This window comes from Nannobrachium achirus (genome assembly GCF_963921795.1).
Source record: "Nannobrachium achirus genome assembly, chromosome: 4".
Taxonomy (NCBI): Eukaryota; Metazoa; Chordata; class Actinopteri; order Myctophiformes; family Myctophidae; genus Nannobrachium; species Nannobrachium achirus.
The window spans coordinates 75,324,909-75,350,795 of record NC_137813.1 but is presented as its reverse complement, the minus strand read 5'-3'; the positions used below and the strand labels follow the sequence as shown (position 1 = coordinate 75,350,795).

Here is a 25,887-nt window from a genome sequence, read left to right as displayed (position 1 = left end):
GGGCTGTCACAATTATTACATAATCGTCTAATTGTGATTATTTGACATTATCACAATTATTTTGTCATAATCGTCAAAATGTCCAAAATAGTGGAAATAGCCGATCTACAAGCTCACATCGCGACGCGTTGTGAGCTTGTAGATCGGCTATTTCCACAATCAAAGTTATTTTTTAAGTAGTAAGTTGTCAAATATGTCAGTAATTTCTTTGTATGTTTAGGTTATGTGTCATATCTACCATGTACAACTTCAAAGCCTAAAAGCCAAACAGAAATGTAATTATCAACGACAAAAACACAATTAAATCGTTAATCGCCAATTATTTGAGTGACAATTAATGGTCATGTAAAATTTCATATCGTGACAGCCCTATGCAGGTCTTACCCGGAGGTGCCCCACTTATCTCACTGAACCCAGCGTGGGTTCCATTATTTGCTTACCGTAGGGCTCCCAGGCCGGGCCAGCCCAGGTCCTCCACGTAGCGCAGCGAGGGGCCGTGGCGATGCACCTCCTCCCTGAAGTCCTGCCTGAGACGCAGGGTGGCGCTCAGCACGGGCACCAGCTCACACACCGCCTGCACCAGAGTCCCCACGTCCCTGGACTCTGTCCCCAGCGCTGTGGGACAGACACAGTTAACTAGGGGTGTAACGATACATTTTAATAGCGATTCGATACATATCACGATACATGGTTGACGATACGATACATGGACGATATTGGTTCATTCATGGCAATACGATATCATTCGATTCAATGATTTAAAATCGATATAGTAACTATTTTGCAAAGAAATTACATCTGTGTGAAAGGTGTGGATAGTGCAGGTTTTTAAGGGAAACATGTATTATTATGGATATAAATAAGTAAACACAGTGATTATCTGCCAAATACATGGACATTGTATATTGACAAACCTGCACCTTGACATGAACCCAGAGATTACACACATTTATCGATAGACCAGTGTAGCTATATGGAAAGGAAAAGTAATTAAACTCCTCCTTTTAGTTTTTTCTTCTTAAAAATGCTAAATACAATGCCCAAGTAGGTAGTATCGATACAATCGATTATTTGCACTGCCGATTCGATACGATACAAAATAAAACGATACGATTCGATTTTAGCTGTTTTCATTTCGATATACTTCGATTTTTTAAGTTAAAAACGATATTTCGATACAGTTACTATCGTTACACCCCTACAGTTAACCCATTTAGGCCTAGGATTATTGACTGCTTTAACTATTGAAAAACAGCAGATATACAAGCTCACAGCGCGGCACCGAGTGCCGCGCTGTGAGCTTGTAGATCTGCTATTTTTGCAAATATTCGAATATCTCATTTTTAAAGTGAACATTTGTAACTCAAATATTTTTGTTCTGGGGGGTCCCCGATACAATATTTTGAGATGGGGGTCCTTGGCCAAATACATATCATTTTGGGGGTCCTTCACATGAAAAGGTTTGAGAACCATTGACATAGTAGTCTCTCAAGAACAGACCAACTGAGCTCCATTTAAGTGAAAAGGACCTTTTCTTTGACGATGGCTGGCCAGATTGCTGACATAGAAACATGGGTTTTTAGAAAAAAAAACCCTTAGAAGGATTCAAAAGACACTTATAGAATCGGGTCAAAATTCAAATTTTCACGAATTTTCAAAAATAGCAGATCTACAAGCTCGCAGCGCGGCACTCGGTGCCGCGCTGTGAGCTTGTATATCTGCTATTTTTCAATAGTTAAAGCATAAAATAATGATACACAAAATGTGTACCCGTTCTAAATGGGTTAAGCTAGTTGCACACTGCTGCGTTTTACTTAGCGTTTTGGAAATCGGCATAACAAACATTGTCTCGCACAACATCCTTGCACAGTGAGTCCGATGTGTATTATTTTATATTCGGTGCAATGTTTTCGGAGAACGAAAACATGTAGCCTTGTCATCAAGCAGGAGGGCTCATTTCAGACATTGTATCCAACAATATGCAGTGCTGCGGCATATCCCGACCATTTTTTAGGATGTCCCATGATCCTTTGCAATACTGGAGAGTGGAGACACATATATTAGCCTAAACGTTTTTTTTTTTTTTTGTTTGTTTTTCCTGCGAGCCAAAGATGCTGTACAGTGGCTCGCAGTCTGATTTCTCTCGCACACATGCACACACACAAAAAAAGGAAAAAAAATCTACTCTGGTCCAAAAAAATGAATACGCAAGAAATAACGTGTGGCAGTGTGCAAACATTTGACATAATGTGAGGGTTTTTTTTTTTTGTTACGTTTTCCAAAATACGCTGCGATATTCGGACAAAATCACGATCATTGTGACCAAAGAAATTACAATTTACGATATTATTGCGATAATCAAAACATCCCCAACATCCATTATCCTGGGGCGGAAAACATTTGCCAAAAATAGACAATCTACAAGCACACAACGTGTTGTGAGCTTGTAGATCGGCTATGATTTTAGGCAAAGAGATGGTATATAGTGAAAAAAAAAGACTGTATCAAGCACGTCATTTACAGGTCCAATTTACCATTTATAGGTAAGGGGGTTTAAATGATACCGGATTTGCAGCTCGGCAAATAAAAGGTGAATTGATCCCAGTGCATGACGGAGGATAATTCCACGATGAATTTAAATCTCCATGATACAATTATTGTGAGTGTTTTTTGTTTTTTTATAATGATATAAACGATAAGAACGATTATTTTAAACGATAAGAACGATCCCTAAATTATTTCGGGGGGGTCCCCAGATGATTGGCTTAATGTGTAACATTGTTTTCTAACTCAACAGTAAACAAACCAACATCACGTTTAAGTGTATAGACTATAGAGGGTATCTACACATTTCTAAGGTGACAATTCAAGGACTTTTTAAGACCTCTAAAATGACAAATTAAACATTGGCCAAATTATTAAATATTAGAGGTAGAAATTGTGAAAATAGCAGATCTACATGCTCACAACGCCTCGTTGTTGTAGATCGGCTATGCATGTAGATCGGCTATCGGCTATCACAATAGAACCGTGTTATACAAAATGTAATGCCTCAACTCTTAGTGCTCATCAGTGTGGGGGGTCCCCAGTTAACCCATTTAGGCCTAGAATTAAATAGCAGATATACAAGCTCACAGCGCGGCACCGAGTGCCGCGCTGCAAGCTTGTAGATCTGCTATTTTTGAAAAAGTCGTGAAAATGTGTGCAAATCTTATATGTATTTTCAAAGCGAACATTTGTAACTAAAATTTTGCTTCTGGGTGGTCCCTGGAACTAGATATTTTGAAATGGGGGTCCGTGGCCAAATAAATATCATTTTGGGGGTCCTTCACATGAAAAGGTTTGAGCACCACTGACATAGTAGTCTCTCAAGAACAGACCAACTGAGCTCCATTTAAGTGAAAAGGACCTTTTCTTTGACGATGGCTGGCCAGATTGCTGACATAGAAACATGGGTTTAAAAAAAAAAAAAAAACCCTTAGAAGGATTCAAAAGACACTTATAGAATCGGGTCAAAATTCAAATTTTCACGAATTTTCAAAAATAGCAGATCTACAAGCTCGCAGCGCGGCACTCGGTGCCGCGCTGTGAGCTTGTATATCTGCTATTTTTCAATAGTTAAAGCATAAAATAATGATACACAAAATGTGTACCCGTTCTAAATGGGTTAAGCTAGTTGCACACTGCTGCGTTTTACTTAGCGTTTTGGAAATCGGCATAAAAAACATTGTCTCGCACAACATCCTTGCACAGTGAGTCCGAATTCCGTATTATTTATATTCGGTGCAATGTTTTCGGAGAACGAAAACATGTAGCCTCGTCATCAAGCAGGAGGGCTCATTTCAGACATTGCATCCAACAATATGCAGTGCTGCGGCATATCCCGACCATTTAGCATATCCCGACCATTTTTTAGGATGTCCCATGATCCTTTGCAATACTGGAGAGTGGAGACACATAATATTAGCCTAAACGTTTTTATTTTCTTTTTTTCTGCGAGCCAAAGATGCTCGCAGTCTGATTTCTCTCGCACACATGCACACACACAAAAAAAGGGAAAAAAAATCTACTCTGGTCCAAAAAAATGAATACACACAAAATAACGTGTGGCAGTGTGCAAACAATTGACATAATGTGAGTTTTTTTTTTTTTTGTTACGTTTTCCAAAATACGCTGCGATATTCGGACGAAATCACGATCATTGTGACCAAAGAAATTACAATTTACGATATTATTGCGATAATCAAAATATCCCCAACATCCGAAAACATTTGCCAAAAAATAGACAATCTACAAGCACACAACGTGTTGTGAGCTTGTAGATCGGCTATGATTTTAGGCAAAGAGATGGTATATAGTGAAAAAAAAAGACTGTATCAAGCACGTCATTTCCAGGTCCAATTTACCATTTATAGGTAAGGGGGTTTAAATGATACCGGATTTGCAGCTCGGCAAATAAAAGGTGAATTGATCCCAGTGCATGACGGAGGATAATTCCACGATGAATTTAAATCTCCATGATACAATTATTGTGAGTGTTTTTTGTTTTTTTATAATGATATAAACGATAAGAACGATTATTATAAACGATAAGAACGATCCCCAAATTATTTTGGGGGGGGTCCCCAGATGATTAGCTTAATGTGTAACATTGTTTTCTAACTCAACAGTAAACAAACCAACATAACGTTTAAGTGTATAGACTATAGAGGGTATCTACACATTTCTAAAGTGACAATTAAAGGACTTTTTAAGACCTCTAAAATGACAAATTAAACATTGGCCAAATTATTAAATATTAGAGGTAGAAATTGTGAAAATAACAGATCTACATGCTCACAATGCCTCGTTGTTGTAGATCGGCTATGCAAGTAGATCGGCTATCGTCTATCACAATAGAACCGTGTTATACAAAATGTAATGCCTCAACTCTTAGTGCTCATCAGTGTGGGGGGTCCCCAGTTAAACCATTTAGGCCTAGAATTATTGAATGCTTTAACCAGTGAAAAATAGCAGATATACAAGCTCACAGCGCGGCACCGAGTGCCGCGCTGCGAGCTTGTAGATCTGCTATTTTTGAAAAAGTCGTGAAAATGTGTGCAAATCTTATATGTATTTTCAAAGCGAACATTTGTAACTAAAATTTTGCTTCTGGGTGGTCCCTGGAACTAGATATTTTGAAATGGGGGTCCGTGGCCAAATAAATATCATTTTGGGGGTCCTTCACATGAAAAGGTTTGAGCACCACTGACATAGTAGTCTCTCAAGAACAGACTAACTGAGCTCCAGTTAAGTGAAAAGGACCTTTGCTTTGACGATGGCTGGCCAGATTGCTGACATAGAAACATAGTTTTTTTTTTCCCCAAAAATCTTAGAAGGATTCAAAAGACACTTATAGAATCGGGTCAAAATTCTAATTTTCACGATTTTTCAAAAATAGCAGATCTACAAGCTCGCAGCGCGGCACTCGGTGTAGAGGTCTGCGCGGGACTGATTTTTTGATCCCGCCCGCTCCCGCATCATTTCTGACCACTCCCGCCCGCCGCCGCAATGATTTTATTTTTGACCGCCCGCAGACAATTCCTCTCCGCCGCTCCCACCCGCGACAAACAAATTATGTGAATTTTGACCCGCGGACTCCCGCGGCGCACATTACCGCAGAACGTCCAACAGCCTCCCTCCCAAGAAGGCACATTGAAATGAGATCCAAAAGCAAGAGGCGAGAGAGAGAGAGAGAGAGAACTTGGCGGAGAGAAAGAGAGACGCAGTCCACGTACTGTATCAATGTGGGTGCGTTGTCCTCACTCAGCAGGGAGAATTGCGTTCTCTATTCACATCTTGACTTGCTAAAGAAGGCACGTTGACGTTTGTATAATCCATTGAGATCCAAAACCAACAGGACTAGTGAAGGCTACGTGCGCGAGAGAGGAGCATTTGTGAGGTTGTTAACAGAGGTAAAGTGTTTATATTGCGATTGGACATAGGCGATGGGACTATATTATAATAAATAGTTGTTATTTAGGCTAAATAGTGAGCGACAATGCCGCCGCAAATATCTGCCCACCGGTTAGCCGTTAACAGACGAGAGAGGGAGGGAGGGAGGGAGGGAGGGGGGGTTAGAGCGAGAGAGAGAGAAAGAGAAATTCCACGTGCTGTAGGTCCATGCGTTCTCCTCAGGCGCTCAGCAGGGGAAGTTACATTGATTCTCTACATATTCACATCTTGCTAAAAGTATAGATAAAAGCTTATTGCGGGAGAGTGCGGGATTTTGCGGCGCCGCCGAGTTTATTTTGACCGCCCGTCCCCTCCCGCAGGGATTAAACTACCGCCCGCGCCGCAATACATGGTGACGGGTCCTGCAGGTCCCGCGGGAGTGCGCTCCCGCTGCAGGGCTCTAACTCGGTGCCGCGCTGTGAGCTTGTATATCTGCTCTTTTTTTATATTTAAAGCATAAAATATTGCGTCATAATGTGTTCAGGCCTAAATGGGTTAAAATATGATTATTTTGGGGGTCGCGGCCTGAAACGTTTGGGAACCCCTGCTAGTGTTGGAGACTAGTGCTCATACCTGCAGCGGTCATCAGTGGTCTGAAGCGAATGCAGGCGCCCTCATCCTCCAGTTGAACCACGTCCACCCCACTGCTGGGCACCTGACCAATCAGCTGCTCTCCCAGCTATATACGCACCACACACACACACACACACACACACACACACACACACACACACACACACACATTGTGTGAGTGGAAGTACTCAAATACTGTATAAATACCTCAAAATTATACTTAAGGGGAAGACCACCCATTTTCAATTTTGAACTATGTAATTAATATACCTTAGAGGAGTTGTGTGGAAATAAATAAAAAAGTTCCCCCTCTTCTGTGTTGCCTAGAACTGGAGGATTGATTTGGGGGTTTGTATTGTAAAGTACAACGTTGTAATGTCATCACGTTGTGATTTGCAATACAAACACCAATATCAATCCTCCAGTTCTAGGCAACACAGAAGAGGGGGAACTTTTTTGTATTTATTTACACACAACTCCTCTAAGGTATATTAACTCATTTCTAGCCGATCCCGAGTATACTCCTGAAAAATACTCAAGTATTTAGAGTGCCGATCCCGAGTATACTCGCGAAAAATACTGTATATAGAGTAACGCTGGCGTTCTTACCCTATAAACCGGCGGAAGGTCTGGGCACGATCGGCCTCGCCGATTCATCATCATCACGGATCCACGTGCACAAAATAGTAATCCCATAACATGGAGGCCAACGGCCGATCTCATCTTTAATGTCCATTATCTCCAAACAACACTTTTAAAGCCAAGGATGGCATTAGATTCTTGCTACAAAAACATAATAACAAAGGCATCGATCGGCCATTTTAGGATCGGCATGGGATGACGACCGCTCCCGTTGAATGACGTCATGACGTCAACCCGGAAGTGTTTACGCAATGGACTTCTGGCCTTCAAAATAAGACAATGGATGCGTATAGGAGCCTGTGAGCGGCACGCTAGACATTTAACCCGTTCATGTCTGGAGCACTAAATGGGTTAATGACATAGTTCAATATTGAAAATGGGTGGTCTTCTCCTTTAAGTACTGTACTTACTTTACCAGTATCCCTATCCCTATACTTTCCACCAATGGACCAGACCAACACTGCACAGGACTCACCCATGTGTTCAAGGTGTCCAGCACCTCTCTGTCCCCAGTGCAGTAGCTCTCCATAGAACCCTGACTCCACTCTGGAGAGGACAAGCATCAATGACACATTGTAAAAAACTGTTACGAGTAAAAGGTAGCAATAGAAAAAAAAGAAAAAAAAAAGAAAAGTATTAATTATTCAAAATGATTATTCAGTTGGAATGAACTGGTTGGAATAACGTGTTCTTTCCACGTGCTATGTCCAACCGGGGAAGCTCCCCCGTCAGGTGATAAGAAGTGGCCTGCTCACTCATGCACTGAAAGAAGCATGAGCTCAGTTCGGGGCTCTCCCCATGTGGCAGAGGGAGAGCAGAGCCCAGGATTACAGATCTGTCTTTTCAAAAGTAGGCACTTTTGTGCCATAGATGAAGATCTCCGTCTTTTGGTCTTTATTAATTGAGCGCATTAATATCACCGTTCTGTACTGTTAGAGCATACATGGGCAACTGGCGGCCCGGGGGCCACATGCGGTCCCCACCTTCACTTAATGCGGCCCGCAGGTTAATATCAGAATACTGAATATATTACTGATTTCAGCTGTTATAATTCCAAACATGACCTGCTTTAATTCCGTCAGTCTATATTAGTAGCTTAATGACTAGTATAGTAGTATTAAAATATATTTGTTTGAGTATATAACTAAATGCATTTGAAATTGAATCAAAATGTTACATTTCATGATTCCAATTAAGAAATAACAATAAATAATTCAGGATTCCAATTCAAAAGAAGCAAAAATAGCCGATCTACAAGCTCAAAACTTAGATCTGCTGAGCTTGTAGATCTGCTATATGAGATACTAGAATGACAAAGTAGGTCGTAGCAATGTGCATTGTGGCCCTCTGGAGTGAAGGTGGAAATATAGTGGCCCTCGCCATCATCAAAGTTGCCCATCCCTGTGTTAGAGCGATGCTCGTCGGAAAAGACGGTAAAAACACTAAAACACTGGCAGAAGTTAAAAGATGAATTCATTAATAGCTAGCACAGAATGTGTTTGACTCCCGGTCTATTGTCAAGGAGAACGTCTCACCAGCACTGGTGTCTTGGGAGAACCTGAACACCACCACCGGAGAGGTGAGCTCATCTTCTACCTGGAGGGGAAAAGATAAAAAGTAAAAACATTGTCGCCAGTTAGGGCATTCACCAAATATTCAAATATTCGAATATAAAGTCACTATTCAATGTTGTTCACCTTAGTCGAATATTCGCTTATTTTTATTTGTTTTTATTGTTTTCTCTTTAATAAATATATAGTTTATAAAGCTTGGCTAGATAGGAAGTCATAAGAATGAGTTGTCAATGCCCCTGGTGGATGAATTTGTATATGCTCTATACCCCAAAATAAACATATTTGAACTGGGGAAAACACTTGGTATTGTAGCTATTACATTTATTGTGACTCGGTTCCGCAGATAAATATTGTGAAAATATGCGAGGCGTTGTGAGCATGTAGATCGGCTATTGTCACAATGTTCGCTTCTTGCTTAATTAATATTTGACAGTTTGGCCTGTCCTGTCGAATATTCGACTACTTTGAGGTAGAATAATTCGAATACTAAAAATCACTATTCGTGAATGCCCTATCATCAGTTCAGCAAAAGCTAGGGTATGGCAACATGACTGGTGTCTTGCACGCGCGCGATTCGCGCGAAGACACCAGTCATGTTACCATACCTTAGCAACAGGCATGATGAATTTATTTTAAGAAGTACATTTTATTTTGTTTTACCCTGTATATGGCAACTGCCATACCTTGCCATACCCAATAAAAATACAAATAAAGTTCAGTTCTCAACCTCACCAACCGGCAGGCAGAAAAGACTACTTTCTACCAACACTATCTTACACATTTGTCAATTAATTGGCAAATTCCTATTGCTATTTGCTAAAAGAAAAACTATGGCGCAGAATGTCCGTCCATTACCTTTTTTCCACTGACGTGAAAATAGGTCTAGTCTAATAATACAAATAATGTTCAGTTCTCAACCTCAACAACCTGCAGAAAAGACTGCTTTCTGCCAACACTATCTTACACCAGGGGTCTTCAACGTTTTCAGGCCAAGGTCCCCTTAGTTGAGAGGTGGCAGGGACCCCCACAACCTGTTCATAGATTCCATATAGTTTCAACGTTTGACATCACAATCATCAGTGTATTTTGGATTCATGTCAATTTGTGTTTTCAGATATTTAACCACTTGAACCGTCAATACATAATAAACATGATCTTTCACTCTGTACTTAGTCTGCTCTTTTTCCCCTCTACGTCAAAGCTCTTTGCCGAAAATAGCCGATCTACAAGCGAGGTTAATATAGAAAAAAAAAAAAGTTTATATCACTCAAAGATTTGGAGGACCCCCTGTAGTAACTCTGAGGACCCCCTAGGTGTCCCGGACCCCCTGTTGAAGGCCCCTGTCTTACACATTTGTCAATTAGGATACTAAAACAGAAACTAAATAAAAACTAAGTTATGATGACTAAAACTGTGACTAAATATACAGACAATTCCGTCAACAAAATTAAAGACTAGACTATAATGTTAGGGAGAGACTAGTGGAGGAGAGATCCAGACCAACTCACAAGTCGTTTAATGCCTGGTGACACGCGGGTGTCACACTCAAAAAATAGCCGATCTACAAGCTCAATGGATGGGCTATTTTTGGGCACACAGTCAAGTATAAATCAAAATACATTTTAGGGAGATTAAATCAACTGTAGATTTAGTCAACTAAAATTTGGATGGCTAAAATTTGACCAAAACTAAATTGAGATTTATTCAAAAAACTACGACTAAAACTTAATTTGCTGTCAAAATGAATACTGCAGCTAAAATGGTAAATGGTGCATTCATATGGCGCCTTTATCCAAGGTACTTTTTTTTTCACAGTTTTGTTTATTTGAATTTCAGGGCATACAAAAAACCAAGACTTGTTCACATATTATGAGAACCAATCACAAATAGAAAAAACAAAACAAAAACAAAAATAGACAGTCATATAAATGCCAAAGATGATAGTATAGCAATCAAAAAACTAAAAATTAGGCAAATAAAAAGGCAATAGTATAGGCAACAAGCAATGAAGGCACTTGAGGTACCATTCAGTGAAATGACATTTAATGATCATATGCCCTGATTCAAGTTTAAACAACAAACAGGCAAATAGGACAGATGAAAAAATGTAAATATAAAAAGTATTAACAACAACTCACGAGACAGACAAACTTGACAAAACAAGACAAGACAAGACAGGACAAGACAAGACAAGACATGGCTTGGTCGCCCCACACTGCAATATATGTGATAAACAAGCAGTGCACCCACACATATTTCCCCATAGTAAGTAAACTAGGAGGACCCAGCTGCATCTGAGATTACATCCCACTTAGATAAGAGATGTAGAAATGCATTAGTCTGGAACAGTCTGGAACTGTAAGTTGTTAACCAGTCTAAGGAAGGGATCCCAGGTTTTCTCAAATTTAGACACCGACCCCCTCAGAGTACTTCTAATTTTTTCTAATTTAATGAAGTGGAGTGTATCCCTAATCCAATGAGGATGGGATGGGGGGGCAGAGGACTTCCATCTAATCAGAATTAAGCGCCTGGCTAAAAGAGTGGTAAAAGCCACCAAGTGGGCTTTGTATTTCGGGAGTGGCAATATAGGGATTCCGAATATAGCCGTCTTTGCATTAGGTTCAAATGGTACTTCGATACACACTGAGATGGTTTCGAAGATCTCAGTCCAGTACCTGCGTAAGGAAGGACAGGACCAAAACATATGAACATGTGTGGCAGGGGCCGAACGACACCTATCACACAGGGGATCAACATCAGCATATATTTTGGATAACCTTACTTTAGTAAAATGAACACGATGGACAATTTTGCACTGAATTAATCCGTGTCTTGCACAAATAGAGGAAGTATGAACAAGTTGCAAAATATCGTCCCAAATATCTTCAGAGATTTCCTCGCCCAAATCCTCCTCCCATTTATTTTTAATGTTTTGTATTGAGGTGGGACGCAGAGATAGAATACAACTGTACATAGTAGATATTATGCCCTTGGTGCTCAATAATGGAGTTAAAAAAGAATCAGCTGGAGTGGGCTCTGGGAGATCTGGAAATGAAGGGCTAATATCACGCACAAAACTACGAATCTGCAAGTACCGGAAAAAGTGTTGGCTAGTGAGGGAATACTTTTCAGATAACTGCTGAAAAGAGGCAAATACCTTATCAATGTACAGATCCCTGAGAGTATTAATACCAAGGGTTGACCACCTAGAAAATGCATTATCAATTAAGGAGGGATGGAATAAGGGATTAGCTGAAATTGGGGCCGAGAAGGACTGAGCTTGTAGACCAAAGTGGCGTCTGAGTAGGGGGAAAGAGGAAACCGAATGGGGGTATGGACAAGAGCAGCCAAAGAGGCAGGCCTAACTGAGGAAGACTCTATTGTAATCCACATGGGACAGGAAGGAGAATTCTCTGATATCAGCCAGTGTTGTAAGATTCTAAGGTTAGCTGCCCAGTAGTAAAACCTAAAGTTAGGTAAGGCTAATCCTCCCTCAGATCTGAGTCGTTGCAAAAGGGCTTTACTAATCCTGGGAACCTTCTTATTCCAAATAAATTCTAAGACTAAGCGATCGATTTTGTATCCAAGGTACTTTACAGATTGTGCACATTCACACACCGATGGCAGAGGAAACCATGAAGGCACCAACCTGCTCAGCAGCTAGGGGTTCATCTGACACTAACTCTCAACACTAACTCTGGGGGAGCCCGGGATCGAAATGGGAACCCTTCGGGAACCTTCTGGGTTCTAAGTCGGCCACTCTAGGGCTGAGCCACTGCCGCCCCTAAAGACACTGGTTCTCAAAGTAGCGTGTTTTTTATTTTATTTTTTCGTTGTTGGTCACGTCGTGATCACCTACCGATATTCTGATGGAAGCAACAGTCCTCAGCTCCTCCAGCAGCTGTTGGCTCTAGAGGGGGAAAGGAGAGATCATGGTTGTTTCTGCTTCAAACATAACCAATTCATACATGAAAAATAAAGTTCATAAACCACTTGAATCACCTGTTTTGGGCATGCATGTAAAAAAACATTTATTTAGCACTGTGTTTTACCACTGTTCTTTATGATATCTTCTACATAGTACTGTGTTCTATCTGTCTGTCGTTCAACGTTATATGAGTTTTTTTTAAAAAGCTTGAAAGTTTGGGTGTATACTTTTAGTTGACCTTGTACCAGTTGAACTGTACAGTCATGAAACTGTAAATTTTCCTTTATAAAGTTTTCAATGCATCTATCAATCAATCAATCAATCAATCAATCAATGCATCGTCATCTGTTTTTAAGTCCAGGACGGGCTTCAGACGTGTCTCCTGCAGGAGATTAGGGATGGGACGATTATTGTGACCCATAAAATTTGGATTCACGATATTATCGCGATAATCTAAATATCCCTAACAGCCATTAAACTGGGGCAAAAAGATTTGGTAGAGAGTAGAAAAAATACATTTTATTGTATACAATTATAGAGGGTCTAAATTGAAATGGTACCGGCTTTTCCAGAAGATCTACAGCTATTTTCACAATATGTATCTGTGGGACTGAATGTAACCTCAGCTTCAACTCCTACAAGTTGAATTGGATACTAAAAGACCTCAGCCTGCAATCTCCTAATTGTTATACTTAATATACAATGTCAATGTTGTGTAAGAAGAATCATTAAATATATAAATGCTGCTACAGTAACACAATAAATAGAATGTATGGATTTGACGCTGTGATCGGGAATATCGCTATCGGCCCAACATTACGCTCAGGGGCGATTATTTGTCCCTGTGCCAAACACAAGTTTTCCCTTGGCCCTACTCTCCCTACTTCCTATTTTGAAATGAATGTTTGACTCCCAGAACAGCTCTATCTTTCAAACATGGCAGCCATGTTTGTTTACATTTGAAGAAAACACTATAGCCTCTATCTTTTGAATGCCTGAACGGATTTCCAAGAGGATGTTTTTTGTTTGAAAGCTGTGAATGGTGTGCACAGGTCATCCGTGCATGACCTGTGCACATCGTGCACATTAAAAGGTACAATTTTGGCAATTAGGGACATTAGTCGATTTTAATTCTTGGCAACAACAGCACAACAAAAGTGGTGTACAATGTTGTATAAAAAAAAAAAACGTTCACCACTAGGTAGCAGCCTGGTGACATCAGGGGGTTGGAATGAGTCTCAAGTTATGAACACACTTGGGGTGATGTAGAACTGTCATCAAGTAGTTGGTGTAACTGTAGATTTATTTCAGATATAAAGTGTAGGGGAAGTTTCATAACTTGCAGTGTGACACCATGTGCTGATCTACAAGCTCTCCATGCGCTGTGACAAATTGGCATTTCTGGGTAAGAGTATAATATGGACATTTTCACAATAGAAATTAAAGTGCCCAGAACATTAGCTATGTCGTTTGTAAACCTGTGGATATTTACAATAAAATAATATGTATTATGTATAATTAGTAGGCCTGTCACAATTATTACATAATCGTCTATTCGATGTAATATTTTGTCATAATTGTCAATTGTATCCATGTTGCAAAATGTTCATATATTTGCAAACATTTTCAAAGATAGTGGAAATAGCAGATCTACAATCACGACGCGTTGTGAGCTTGTAGATCTGCTATTTTTTGGCAAATGTTTCGCCCCAGGATAATGGATTTTGATTATCACGATTTACTATATTATTTCTTTTGTCACAATAATCGTGATATGAAATGTTTATAATATGGTCCCATCCCTAGAAAATAATACCTACTCTAAATTTTAAGGGGTAAAAAAGAGAGACAGAGAGAAGTGTGTGTGTTCTTACCAGGGAGGTGGCGTGTGAGATCTTGTGGATGATGGAGGTGTGACCCAGGTACTGGAGGGAGAGCCAGAGAGGCAGCGCACGCAGCTTCTCCATGGGCTGACTGGATGTCAGGCCCGCTGCTAGAGACTGCACGCACGCACACACACACACACACACACACACACACACACACACACACACACACACACACACACACACACACACACACACACACACACACACAAGCATGCACGCACGCAAGCACACATGCGCACAGACGCAGAAAAGCAGGACATCACATCATCAGCCATCATTATCCTCTGCTAATAACTTGCTAATTGTTTTAAATGAACCACTTTAACCCCAGCATCCGTATTCGGGGGAAATCACCTACACGGAAAATAGCAGATCTACAAGCTCTCGGCGCTCTCTTAGTGGGCCCCGCTGTTTGTGTTTCCTAGTTCTTTCGCGGATCCTTTTTTTTTTCATCAGCGTCACCAGTTCCCACCTGATGTTGTGTGGGAGTCCAGACCATGGACATAGAAAGGTAGACGCCTCCTTCGACTAGGGGGCGTAGGCGTATGCATTGAGCAACTAAGGGAATCTTCGTCGATTGCGTGTTCATTGCTTCCGCGTGTGTCACACATACGGAAGTAGGTAAGCCAATCAGAGGCAGGTGGGGGCTGGTCTTTACGTATGCAGCCTATAAGAACAGCTGAGCAGCGCAACATCGGAACTGGCTCTGTTGAATTGAATTGTGGTCCTTGGATAAGTCACGGAAAAGACACACTGTGATTGGCCAGTAGTCACTTTGACTGACAGCGTTCCCTTAGTTTTTTCAGGAAGTCCGGACTAGAACTTTTGCACATCGCTCCAATGAACTGCAGAGGCGAACGAGGCATCTAGCTCTTTATATCTGTGGTCCAGACTGCTCCGGCCTATTTAATTTCCACAAGGCATCCTTTTAACACATTTCCTGCTATCCCCGTCAAAACCGGAGATTTCCCGCTGTACCGCGCTGCCATGCCCGTAGATCCCGGAAATTTAATTACCTTTAATCATTATGAAACAATTAAAAGTATGATCGCAGATTATAGCCGATTCTGACTCTTTAGGCCCGCCTCCTAACTGTATCCAGCCGTATTTCCTGTTTTGACCGGATCTAGGTTTCCATATCCGGTCTGAGGCCGCGTCATAGCTCCGATCCCATAGGTTTCCATTGTAAACAAAGGAAGGAGCTGCACGGCTATAACATGGTATTTTTTCACACGTTTTTTTTTTATTTGGAAGCTGTTTGATTATTTTACCCGCCTGGCATATGATCTGCGCACATATCGTCTGCTATGTGCCCTCGCAGGATATAGCGCACAGCTCAGCGTTTTGCATGAGTTTTTCTGTAAACAGCGGCAGATACAGCCTGACAACGGATATTTCCTTTTCCAATGGAATTGTTTTTACATGTTACATGCACAGATCGTGCACGATGCGTGCACGTGCCCACGTTAAAAGGTAAGGACAATTTGGCAGTTGCTGAGTTCAGGCTATGTTTAAAATGGCAGAGAAAAAGTTAAGATAAAGAAACAACTATAATGATGTTACCAGAGCAGGGTCTTCATGTCTGTAGAGGGTGACGGCGGGCACTGCAGGAAGACCCAACCACGGTCCTAATGTCAACGTCATGCTGTCACTGCTGGTGGCTGCCTGGAGTAGGGACCACACACACACACACACACACACACACACACACACACACACACACACACACACACACACACACACACACACACACACACACACACACACACACACACACACACACACACAATGAATATGTCTTACTGTACATGCTGTGTTCATTTCAAAAATGTTCGTCGACAACCTTTTCCCACCAGCTATGATGACTAAAACGAGGACTAAGTACACTTTCGTCAACAAATAAAAACTAGACTGAAATGTTAGGGAGGGACTAGCGCAGAAGTAGAAGTAAAACGCAAGTCATTCTATGTTTGGTTTATGTTTGGTTGCTCTACAAGCATCGGTTATGTTCAGCATGCAACCTAGACATTAACGCTGTCAAATACATTTTTGTCGTCAAAATCTGTAGAAAAAAATTTAAATAAAAACTTAGATTTAGTCGACTAAAACTAGACTAAAACTAAAACCTTTCAGGTGACTAAAATAAGACCACAACTAAATATTAGGGCTGGGATGCGATTAAAATTTTTAATCTAATTAATTACAGGCTCTGTGATTAATTAATCGCAATTAATCGCATTTTAATCGCACATTGATATTTGACCTGAGAAGCATTTTCTTTCAAGTAAAACACATTGTGTTGTACGAGTGAATCAACAACTGAGTTTTTTAAATCTAAATTTCACATCCACTGGGCCAAGCAAAGCGCTCTGATCGGCTACTTCTCCCTTTGCGTTTGTTTTCTCTTCTTGGTTGGTGCATCGCTATGATCGGTATGCCCGAAACTGAAGGTTCTGTGGTGCAAAAACTAAGTGCGATTAAAATGCGTTAATTTTTTTAATCGCGTTAATTTTCTGTAATTAATTAATCGCAATTAATCAGTTAAAGTCCCAGCCTTACTAAATATTGATTAGCGGTCAAAATGAACACTGCTTCCATGTACTTACATTGACAGTAGAGGACATTTTTGTCAGCACCAGTGTTGCCAAGTTGACCCTGAAAGAGACAAAAAGCCATTTCAAGCGGAGCTGGAAGGTCACTGTTTGAGTCATGATTAGGGATGGGGCGATACGCAATATTATTGTTTATCATGATAAAAAAACACTCGCGATAATCGTATCGTGGTGATTTAATTTATCGTGATATCGTCCTCCGTCATGCACTGTGATCAATTCACCTTTTATTTGCCGAGCTGCATATCCGGTACCACTTACACCCTCTATAATTGGTAAAAGGTACTTATAAAATACGTACGTACTTGATACAGTCTTTTTTTTCACTCTATCAGATGTCTTTGCCAAAAAATAGCCGATCTACAACCAATATAAAGTTTATGTGTATAAAGGGTATCTGCACATTTCTAAAGTGACAATTTAAGGACTTTTAATACCTCTAAAATGACAAATTAAACATTGTCTAAATTGTCAAATATATAGAGGCAGAAATTGTGAAAATAGCAGATCTACATGCTACATGACTGGCGTTGACTCAGGCGTTGACTGAGTCGACTTGTCGACTTTTTGGTTAATGTCTTAATATAAATATGAGGAGGTTTCATGTATAAACATAGGTTTCATACTGTACCCCTCCACATGCAGCCACATGTTGTACTGTTCACATAACTCCTTCAGACGAGCCAGTTTATCAGTGTGACCTGCAGCCGGCGTACCTGAGGAACAAGCGTGCATAGTTAGGGACACAGTACACTACATAAGAAGGACGCTACTTGTATCCAATGGACTGTGGTGCAAATCGATGAAGAGGTATAAGTCAGTGGTGCTCAACCCTCAAGATATTATCGTATGCTTTAACTATTGAAAAATAGCAGATCTACAAGCTCACAGCGCGGCACCGAGTGCCGTGCTGCGAGCTTGTAGATCTGCCAAGTATTTGAATATGTTTTACTTGATTCTATGAATTTCTTCTAAATCCTTGTGAGGTTTTTGAATAAAAAAACAAAAGAAAACGCATGTTTCTATGACAGTGGTTCTCAAACATTTTTCATGTAAAGGACCCCCAAAATGATTTGGCCACGGACCCCCCATCTCAAAATATTTAGTTCCAGGGACCACGCAGAAGCAACATTTCAGTTACAAATGTTCCCTTTAAAAATACATGCCAAGATTTGCACACATTTTCACGACTTAAAAAAAAATAGCAGATCTAGTGCCGTGCTGCGAGCTTGTAGATCTACCATTTTTGAAAAATCTTGAAAATTTGTGCAAGTATTTGAATATTTTTTACCCTAACCCTGATTCTATAAATGTCTACAAAATCCTTCGTATCAGTGGTTCCATGTCAATGGACCCCCAAATTACATGTGTTTGGCCGTGGACCCCCATCTCAAAATATGTTGTTCCAGGGACCCCCCAGAAGTAAATATTTTAGTTATCAATGTTCTATTTGAAGATATATTCAAAGATTTGCCAAAAAATAATGATCTTGCTTTAAAAAAGAAATAGCAGATCTACAAGCTTGCAACGCTGCACTCGGTGCCGCACTGTGAGCTTGTACATCAGCTATGTCTTAATAACTAAAGTATAAAATAATTCCAGGTAAAAGTGCCGCGCTGTGAGCTTGTAGATCTGCTTTTTTTTTTTTTTTTTTTTTAGCAGATCTAGATCTAGTTGTGAAAATTTGTGCAAATCTTTGAATACATGTATTTTTAAAGTGAACATTTGTAACTTAAATTTTGCTTCTGGGGGTCCCTGTTCCCTGGAACCAAATATTTTGAGATGGGGTCCGTGGCCATTTTGGAAGTCCTTGACATGAAGAAGTTTGAGCACCACTGACATAGAAACATGCGTTTTTCAAAAACCTCAGAAGGATTTATAGAATCGGGTTAAAAATATTCAAAGACTTTCACAAAATGATTTTTCAAGAATGGGAGATCTACAAGCTCGCAGCGCGGCACTTGTATAGGGCGGCTTGTATAGGGCAGCTCTTTAGCGCCGCCCTAGTGGCTCCCTGGAGCTTTTTCAAAAGTGTATGAAAATGGAAAAAGATGGGGGGAAAATATATTTTTTGTTTTAACACATATGGTGCCAACCCCGAGTTTCCCGAGTTTGTATTGGTACTACCGCTGTGCCAACCCCGAGTTTCCCGAGTTTGGGCCGTTTTTGAAAAAAAAAAAAAAAAAAAAAAATGTAATTTTTTTTTTTTTAAAATTTTTTTTTGGACCTCCAGAAATGTATTAGGCATGATCGCGATCGCGAAATTGCATGTTTAACCCCTATACCAACTCATTCTTTCAAACATGGCAGCCATGTTTGTTTACATCTGAAGAAAACATAATGGCTGATAAATCATGAATGCCTGAACGGATTTCCAAGCGGATTTTTTTGTTTGAAAGCTGTGAACAGCATCTACACACACTGCAAAAATGAATGAACTAAGCAAGATTTGCAATCGTATATCTAGCCATAAATTCTTATTGGTCTAGTTTTAAAAATTATATTCTAAAGAAGATAAAATTGTACAAGATGATGATTTTTGTTTTAAGAAAATATTTCTTTTTTTTCTTACCATGATATTAGATCTTAAATTATAATATTTCACATTTACATCAAGTAAAAATTACCCTCTGAGACAAAGGTTGAATCCACAGTGTCACTTTTAAGAAAATGAGTAGCTCTGAGTACTTATTTTAAGTACCAAACTAGTAAAATACCCTATTGTCTTTATGTATGGATCTCAGTGTTTGATTAGGTCATATGGAAATACAATGACTACAATATGGGCATTCCCAGATATGGGGTTAATATTGATGACACCATATATGGCATATATGGATATGTCCATGGGCTTTGCCAGATATGGGCTTAATATTGATGACATCAGGGATCTCCATATATGGATATGTCCATGGGCTTTGCCAGATATGGGCTTAATATTGATGACATCAGGGATTTCCATATATGGATACATGGGCGTTGCCAGATATGGGCTTAATATTGATGACATCAGGGATCTCCATGCTGCATAAGGGCAAAAAGGGGAGTCCTACATCTTGGTCAGTGAGTCAGAGTGATGTCACAAGATCTGCACGGTTTCAGAGAAACAGCGACCGAAGTTCACAATAACTATTTTCACACTACATATTGGAATGAAAAATGTTGTTCAACATCACGTTTATTCACATTTAATTAAGTACAGTGGCTTTCAAATGGCAAGATCAGAGTACATGGAATAAAGTAAATAATAAAGCAAATATATAGAAATCCCACCTCAGCCAAACCTTTAAATATAACATGTCTCTCGAAGTGGTGTTCAAATACATCATTTTGGGGGACCTTGGCATGACAATGTTTGAAAACTAAGGCATTTGTAGAATCAGGCCCAGGTCGTATGGCTCAAGTCATAACGGGTTAATTACACCACACTCATTCCTTTTGGGTTCTTAAAGGAGTAGTTCACCCCCAAAATGACTTTTTTTCTATTGATTACTCACCCCATGGAGACGTGAATTCATGGAAATGTATTTTTTGTTTTTTTGTCACATTCCTAAGCCAATAAAGCCTAAAGCCCCCATTGATTCCGGTAGGGGACCCAAAGTGTCTTTGGGTCCCCTACCCCTACATTTATTATAATCAAATTATTGACTTAGGAATGCGATAAGGGTAATAATAATAATTATTATAATTATTATTACCCATATATATATATATATATATATATATATATATATATATATATATATATATATATATATATATATATATATATATATGGGTAATAATAATAATAATTATTATATATATATATATATATATATATATATATATATATATATATATACATGAATTAGAGTCTCCATGGTGTGAGTAATCAATCATTTTGGGGGTGAACTACTCCTTTAATGGTAATTTTTCAGTGCAATTACGTCATCAATGTCATATGGAGCAAATAACGCAATTCAGAAATGACATAAATAAACAATACATTTTCTTTTTGTAATAGCCTGGGCATTATTTTAATGTATTATGTTAGGCTTATTTCCACAGGGCTTATGACGTAAGCACGTAAGCGCACGTTAAGCGCACGTAGATAGGCTATTTGAAAACGTCACATCCGCTTGACTTCATCATCATCATCATCTTCTTCTTCAAACTCCCAACCGCTAACCTATGCCGCTAACGCTAACAGCTGTGGACTTGGAGTGGAACCGAACGCACGCACGGTAAGCTATTATTCTATTATATTCTACTTTGCACACGAATGTTGAGTGCCATAAAACAACAAGACGAGGCCACAAGCCACAAAGCCTAATTTATATTTTGCACGGCGACGGTGTCGCACGCTGAAAATAACAGATCTTGCAGTGTTATACAAGCTCACAAAGCCGACCACGCTATGCACGGAGAGCTTTTAGATCTGCTATGTTCAGCACCGTCGTGCTGCTAAGTACTTAAACATGCAATTGCACCGTGTTTTGAACTTGTGTATGGTTCATTTTTATAAATTAGGGCTTTTGCCACGTTATCATGCAAAGTGGAGGGCCTGTTTATTATGATTTCAGGTTAACCTACAACAATAAAAGAACAATGATGATAAAAAAACGTTTTATTTTTACGATGAATAACAGAACAGTAAAGTTGTCAGAGTTGCAATTGGTCCCTCCTGATGTGATCATTTTAAATGATGCCATAGCATTTCAGTGAATTCACCCCCCCCCTCCCTGTCTGCCAGGTACAATATGTGACAACATGTACTGCATCATGGTTAAGCTGGAAACTACCACACTATCCATTTTACAAGGTATGTTGATATTCAGCTGATTAAATTAATGCATGACAGACCTAAATGTGACCCTTGCGGGTACATTTGAGGACCCCCACCCCAAAAAGCACTTATAATTGTAGGATTTGAGGCATTACATTTAGTTGAAGCTTGTGGATTGGCTACTTTCATCTTGGCCAATGTTGGACCATTTAGCTGGCGACCACCTTAAAAGGATATTTTACTTTCATAAACAAATGTGGGTAATTGTTGTCGACCCATGCTTTTGTGAACACCCCAGACTGTTTTCAAGTTGTTCAACATAGTATGCAGAGCATGACATCGAAGGCTCTGTTCAATATAGTGAAGTGTTTCTCAACTTTTTTTAATTTCTAGGACCCCCATAACAGTATGGTCAAAAAGAAGCCAATGAGGGTCTACTCACTTAGGTTCTCCTCACTCTGAGTTACACCTATTTACATATTGATATTCATTTGATCAGACACGCCCCTTCCTATTCAATCCCATTGTAACTTAAACCATGGTGGATATTTTTTTACTATTTTGAAAAGCATTTTAAATGGTTCAAATAGCTGATCTACAAGCTCACAATGTGTCAATGTAGCTATCCATTTGAAGTATTTAAAAACATATTGTTCAAAGTGGTAAAAATATTGTTCAAAATGGTAGAAAAGCCTAAGAAGTTAAGCAAAAAAAATAAAAATAGAAATTGATAAATACTGTATTGAAACAACACAAAACTAGGTATAAACTAGTCCCCTGGGGATTTGCACAGTATATGGGGGATTGATTAAATGTAGGGGTGTAGGAGTCTCAGAATTAATGGTGGAGAACCCAGACATATCAGTGTCATGTCAATGCCCATATTTGGACATTGTTTCATCATGCAGCTGTTACCATGGTGACGACACTGTTTAGTTTCAGTGCAGACAGAGATGGACATACATTCCGTAAATTAATAGTTATTATATTATTGATGTGTTCATTTTGCTTTACATTAGAAGCAGACATGCTACGCACCCTCACCCAAGAGGATTTGATGGAGGTTTTTCCAGGCCAGGCTGACTTTGGCCACAGAAAGCGCTTGTGGGCTCCAATTCACCCAGAGGTATTATAACTGCATTGTTTGGCAAATATCAGTGACAGAGTTTTAAATTGGGTCAGTTATTTACCACTTTGTAAATGTTTTATCTGCTTTACTTAGAATGAGAATCCACAAGACAAATCTGGCCCTGTTGGATCCAGAACGTCTTCCTTCTCTCCACTCCCACGGTAGGAGTACATCCCACCACTCCGACATGTCTCCTTTCCGACATGTCTCCATTCCGACACTAACCCTATCTCTAACCCTAACCTGAACCCCCATGGGAGTGTTGCCACTCCGACAATAAGAAGCCAATTTCGGAGTGGCGACATGTCGGATTGGAGAGAGCCTCCCCCACGGTAGATAATTATGTAACTTTGAAAAAAAAAAAAAAGATCTACAAGCTACAATTAAAATCACACGACACGACAAATCATATTGGGACATGGGTCCAAAAATACATTTCAGTCTTGGGATTTCTTTTTGCTTTTACCTCTACATACAGCAGTTGTTTCAATGTTTTTTTTGTTGTTTTTTTTTTACTTTTTTTCTAGGTTAAAGATGAGCTACGTCGGATCTTGGCAAAGGATAACCCTAACTTCACTGAGGCCAAGAAGAGGTGGGATAGCTTCTGCTGCCAGGTCCAGTTCTACGCTGCCTGGAACAAGGCAAGCACAGCTTCCTTTGGATGGAGGTAAGTGATTTTGCTCTCATCCACTCGTCCTAGACAAGTCGCCCTTCTGGCACCCAAAATGTGTAATATCTTCCTGTTGCTCTTAGAACTACAGACCCACTCTCTAGGTTCTGCCGTGGTCTGAAGACTCACCTCTTCAGACTCCATCATAGCCCATAGCACCTGCTCTTTAACCTTAACTATAAGTTAGATTGCATTTTTGTTTACTTTAGTTTTTTCTTAGATTACAATGAGTTTGATGTATTGACCTTGCTTAATGTATGTCGCTCTGGATTAAGAGCGTCAGCTAAACGCCTTAATTGTTTACAGTAGTACATTTTTGAGTAAACAACACTGAGTGAATAGATTTACTAAGCACTTTTATTTTTGTCTCAGTTGAATTTGCTGTAGGGAGAATCAAGGCACCCTGTTTCCCTCCAGCTCCCCACCACCAAAGAAGCTGGGAGGACCCAGTGAAGCGTTGCTCCACATCCTTGAGGTAGGAGTGTCACACCAAATAGACAAAATAGCTGATCTACAAGCTCAAAACATGTCCGTGTGGTATGTTTTATGCTTGTATATCTGCTATTCTTTTTTATTTTTATTGGAATTCTGAAGTGTATTTTCTAATGCATTTATGCAAGGTTTATTAACTTAAATGAACTTAACTACAAATACATTGGACTTAAAAAAATACTGAAATCAATACTATATCGGTTTTCTGTTATTAAGTGACAAGTCGGTTTGCCAGTTGCCCATTTATGTTTACTGAAATCATTTCTATATTGTTTTTCTTTGTTTTGCTGTAGCCATCTGAAGACCCAAATCTCTACCACCAGAAGAGACCCCTCCAGAGCCCCGTCCTGATCCTGGATAGGCCCCGCTGTTTGGTTGCTGTGGGGAACACTCCCATCACCATCTTTCCAGAGGAGCAGCTGATTGACGGTCTGATCTATTTACTTGGCTATTACTACACCTTCCATCTCACGTACCCCAAGTGCGTGGCTACACTCCTGTCTGTCGTGCAGACAGAAATATTATGTGATGACATACATGACCGTGACACCACTCCATCCTACAAAAAGCCTTGGCAGAGTGGAAGACTTTTGTTGATGGGAAGTAGTGAGGTGCTAGTGAAGTGCAATAACGGATGCTGTATTTTTTATTTGTTTTTATTTATTTTATTTGTTGATGTAAAGTAGAGGTGCTTGTAAAGTACAATACCAGGTGCTGTAATGTCAAGTTAACACACAAATCCATTCATTCAAGGAGTTATTGTTTTTAGATATATTTCTAAGCCAATAATTTGACCCGCTCAAATTATAAGCCTGTGAACTGATGAAATCTTCAATGTTGTCATGCCAATTTAAGCACAGAGCCCCTATTGCAGCCTATTGCATGATCAAAATAACAACCTGTAGTATAATGTAAACCTATCACTTCACTTGCATGTTTAAGATCCTTGAAGCAAGGATATGCTTTAAGGATCTTTGCAGGCCTGTCTTCCTTGTTCAGTGTTTCATCGCTGTCTATGAAGGCCCTCCTGGCATCGAGCTCCAGCAGTTGTGCCACGTCACTCTGGTTTGGTTTAGGCCTTTTTAGCAATTCCTGAAGCGTCTTGTAATGCCTGGCCTGTGCTTCACGGCTGTCTTCGACAGTCAACCTCCACTAGTTGACTCTCCTCCGCTAAAATCGAGAACACAATACACAAATCATGGTTATAGGTTTGGAGTCTCCCAAAAAAGAAATCATAGAAGCAGAGTGAAATATTTACATTATACTACAGGTTGTTATTCTGATCAAGCAATAGGCTGAAATAGGCTCTGTGCTTAAATTAGCATGACAACATTGAAGATATCATCAGTTCACAGGCCTAGTGGATGCATCTGTCCAATGACCTGGTGAAATTATTAGCTTGGAAATATATTTAAAAAAAGAGAACTCCTTAAATGAATGAATTTGTGTTTTAACTGTGCTACACACCTATATTAACATCAGTTATTATGATGGTACTTGGAAAAACATTTTCTGAGGTGGTACCTGGTGTAAAAAGGCTTAGCCTATAGCCAAATCTACTTGCATGCAACAGGGCCATCAGGTCCATCATCTGGTGCTGGGCTCCCCAAAATCCC

At 39.8% G+C, this 25,887-nt stretch overlaps 2 protein-coding genes across 2 annotated transcripts in view; one reads left to right on the top strand and one right to left on the bottom strand.

Annotated features, from left to right (window-relative positions):
- The window catches only part of pdxdc1 (pyridoxal-dependent decarboxylase domain containing 1), a 78,332-nt gene that overhangs the window by 19,914 nt on the left and 32,531 nt on the right, over positions 1–25,887 (bottom strand). Inside the window, exons 9-17 of the mRNA XM_080723950.1 lie at positions 17,844–17,928; positions 17,207–17,255; positions 16,164–16,265; positions 14,586–14,711; positions 12,643–12,693; positions 8,745–8,805; positions 7,685–7,755; positions 6,568–6,673; positions 441–615 (exon numbers count right to left, since the gene is read on the bottom strand). Coding sequence (XP_080580076.1) covers positions 441–615; positions 6,568–6,673; positions 7,685–7,755; positions 8,745–8,805; positions 12,643–12,693; positions 14,586–14,711; positions 16,164–16,265; positions 17,207–17,255; positions 17,844–17,928 — 826 coding nt within the window. The remainder of the gene's footprint in view (positions 1–440; positions 616–6,567; positions 6,674–7,684; positions 7,756–8,744; positions 8,806–12,642; positions 12,694–14,585; positions 14,712–16,163; positions 16,266–17,206; positions 17,256–17,843; positions 17,929–25,887) is intronic.
- LOC308284248 (uncharacterized protein) lies at positions 23,008–25,264 on the top strand (the record flags this gene model as incomplete). Its single annotated transcript, XM_080724817.1, has 5 exons — positions 23,008–23,106; positions 23,203–23,270; positions 23,637–23,776; positions 24,152–24,254; positions 24,565–25,264. The coding sequence occupies 5 exons, from the start codon at positions 23,008–23,010 to the stop codon at positions 24,620–24,622; spliced, it is 468 nt and encodes a 155-aa protein (XP_080580943.1). The 3' UTR covers positions 24,623–25,264.